The 3,467-nt window shown below is 31.2% G+C and overlaps 1 protein-coding gene across 1 annotated transcript; it reads left to right on the forward strand.

Moving 5' to 3' along the window:
- Nucleotides 1-2,673: 2,673 nt before the first annotated feature.
- Nucleotides 2,674-3,266, forward strand: LOC111617010 (the record flags this gene model as incomplete). The annotated part of the gene is made up of 2 exons (XM_023358355.1): nt 2,674-3,208; nt 3,259-3,266. Coding segments are annotated over 2 exons (543 nt in total), but the record flags the coding sequence as incomplete, so codon positions are not given.
- Nucleotides 3,267-3,467: the final 201 nt, after the last annotated feature.

Here is a 3,467-nt window from a genome sequence, read left to right on the forward strand (position 1 = left end):
TACTTACAAGGTAAGTATTACCTTGTAAGTATAAATAATAACACTGCAAAAGTCAAATAATTGCGTAATAATCTGCTACGAAATAAGAAATATTTGAACACGTCACTTGGTGGCACCAACCGGTCTGAGTCGCCGTTCGTAAATACAAAACATCCGGGTGTCTCTGTGTGCATGGAGATTCGGGTGCTTCGTCGCTCGGTTCGGAGTGGGTAAGTAGTTTCCATCTTGCCCTCCCTTCCCCTACATATTTATATATTGACTGTGTCATTACTTAGAGGAGTCTTTTAGCTTTGGAATAAAAGGTTTCTACGTTCTATCTTTATTAGAACTCTACTTATTGAATCTTTTATTGAATTTCCGGGTCTCTTTCGGTACAACTCCAACTCGGAGTTGGAGTCGGATGGTAAGGAAGAGTCGGAGTCGGTAGATTTTTACGCGACTCCACAGCCCTGGGATAAAGTGAGAAATACTGTATTTAATATAAGGAGCACTTTTTTTACCAATTTTTCGGCACTGTAAAAATGCCACGAGTCATACATTCGAGTAATGTTTTCCACAACATTTTAAAGATGCGGTGCCATTCATAGGTACAGTACTGTACTCTACTTCTGCCTCTGTCATTTCGAATATTCTGTCACAAGGAAGTAATTTTCAAGCCATTTTTACTTAATTGTCAAAGTTTAACAGAATATTCCGTCAAGTAATGTTTGATCGATACTGTGAAATGAGCCGAGAGTCATAAATTACCAGTTAAGATTAATTTTCTCACAAGTCGAATATTTCAGCCATATCTGCACAAAGAAACACTAGGCGCAACCTCGAGTCATTTACCCTGCATCAAACATTTCATCAATTTTAGCTTAGATTAGCATTGGCAATAACAATATGGAATCTCAAAAGGTATCGGAAGTTCGTGCTACACGAGCAAATCAGATTTCGTCCGGTGTTCTGAAGTGTTATGACGCAAAATTTAAACTTTTCGTCATCAAATATAACGTTTTAAACTTTTTTCCTCTGAAGACAGGCTAAAAAAAGGATGTGCGCCTTATATTCGAGCAATCATTTATTCCTGAAAATGGCTTCCAAAAATAGGGATGCATCTTATATTCAGATAAATACTGTATGTTTTTTTTAAAAAATAATTTACTTTTGACAAAAATTATACGTAAATTCATAATGATATTACCGTCGTAATCGAATTTTTCTCATTTCATTATTCTATTAAATGATTATCCTGTGTAATAATTATATATTAGACTAATGGGATAATAAATTATAATACTTTTTTTCGGAAGAAAAGGAAGAAATTATATTTTAACTTATAGAAAAATCATCCGAAAACTTGCTTTTGCATATTTATCTGAAAAATAAAAACATATTACAATAATATTTAAAGCATTGTCTCGTATAGTCGACTCCCCTATAACACTGTTGAATATTCCATTTTATGTGAATTCCATGTTGTACGAGTCACTTAGATTTTACAAATACGTGTACCGGGCTGTGAACGGCTCACGTATTTGTAAAATCTAAGTAACTCGTACAACATGGAATTCATATAACACGGAATAATCAACAGTGTTATAGGTGGTCGACTGTACTTTACTCCGTGATATGTTATTTTAGAATAAAATTATGTCTTTTCTTAGAAGGAAACGAATTATTATTTTATAATGTTTGAAGAATTTAAAGGATTATGCTAAATTCTTTTAGATTAAAAAAAAATTATATTTTGTAAAATTTGATCCATAAAACAATTCATAGACGTATAATTAGACATTATTAAATCATCTATTTTATTATTTCTGTTTTAACAGCGCGCAATTTCTTCCATATTTTGTAATACTTTTATTTAAGGTATGTATAATTTGAAATTTACTTAATCTAAAAGTAAGAAAATTCAGTTGAAATATTAAAATTTTTTTTTTATATATTAAAATTTAACAAAGATATTCTATTAATTGTAATTAATAAAAATATATTAATAGATTCTAAAAGAACTTTAATGTTTACATCCGTGTGATTATTTATTAATATATAATACATTAATGATCTGAATAGATCTAATTGTAATGAAATCAATAACTCCGGATGCATTATAACCAAACCCTATACGTTTAACTGTAACAAAACAAGATCGTTGTCTGCAATATATGTTATTGTTACTAGTTATTATATTCTAGAAATGTGCATCAACGTATGAAAACTTTAGTGCTTTTCGATAGAGATTTTAAACATTGTTTGCTAATCCTTTTTCCCATCTGGAATTTACTATGAGATTTCGAAGGGTATGAACTCTTGTTCCTTTTAATGGATGCGTAACACGCTTCCTCCTCCATTGGAATAGTTTGATAATTCGATTAAAAGAAACTTCTTAGAATTTGAATTATATAATTATTCTCATAAATATTAATTAAAATATATATCGAAGCACATTTGATAATTATTTTTATGTTAAAAAATTTTATATTAATTAATATTAGATAATTAGCAAACTATTTTAACCATAGATAAACTTTTACTAATGGTAATTTAATATAGGAATGAATAAAAATGACAGAAAAAAAAACATATGTAATAATTTAATTTTTAACAAAATTTCTTACGTTACAGTCAGAGTTCACCTTCTTTTAAAGTATAATTTTTTTTAAATGAATGATTGTATATTTCTAGTGTGTCATCTGTATCAGCGCCAAAGCAACAATGCAGACATTTCCATGCGGTCATAAAGTAGTCTGTCGTAAGTGTTTCGTCCGAACCATCCAAATGGCAGTTTCGCAGAGAGTTCTGCCTCTCAGGTGTGTTATATGCAGAGCAAAAATACTTCGACTCAAACAGTCCGCTCCAGGTAAAGTCCATCATCTTCCGTCCTCCGCTATCTACAAGAATGCGCGCCCTATAGCATCGGTACTTCAAGAGACGAAAGATTTACCGGAGGCCATGTTGGATATTGCTAACAGTCCTATATTGCCACCTACTAAGTTCTGTCGTCAGAAACTTTGGAATAATAAAGTAGCAGATATACCTCAACCCATATCTCCGGCTGCTCCTACAGTCGAACGCCAAGTATACAGTAGATCAAATAGATACAGTCAAGCTGCTCCTGCTTACGTTCACCAGAAACGACATCACCACAATAGGCAACCCATCAGGAAACCATCTGCGCTTCTTCCCATACCAGAATTGGAAGAATTCGATCTGTTAGAAAGTAAAGTCGCAAATCGTATCACNTTTTTTTTTTTTAATTTTATAATTCAGAAATTTAGAAACTTCTTTAATTAAGTCAGTATCGTCGGGGTCCAACAAGTCGTTAAGTCACAGAATTTAATTGATTAATTCGAAATTTTTGACAATATTAGATAGATGTAACTATATAAATTTTCGGTAAAGTGGTCCTGATACGAATAAATTTAATTATTATTACATTATATAAAGGTAAATTAACTAAAATAAAATTATTAATTGAA

The sequence above is a fragment of the Centruroides sculpturatus genome, unplaced genomic scaffold, assembly GCF_000671375.1.
Source record: "Centruroides sculpturatus isolate CEXI.00-Female unplaced genomic scaffold, Cexi_2.0 scaffold4499, whole genome shotgun sequence".
Classification (NCBI taxonomy): domain Eukaryota; kingdom Metazoa; phylum Arthropoda; class Arachnida; order Scorpiones; family Buthidae; genus Centruroides; species Centruroides sculpturatus.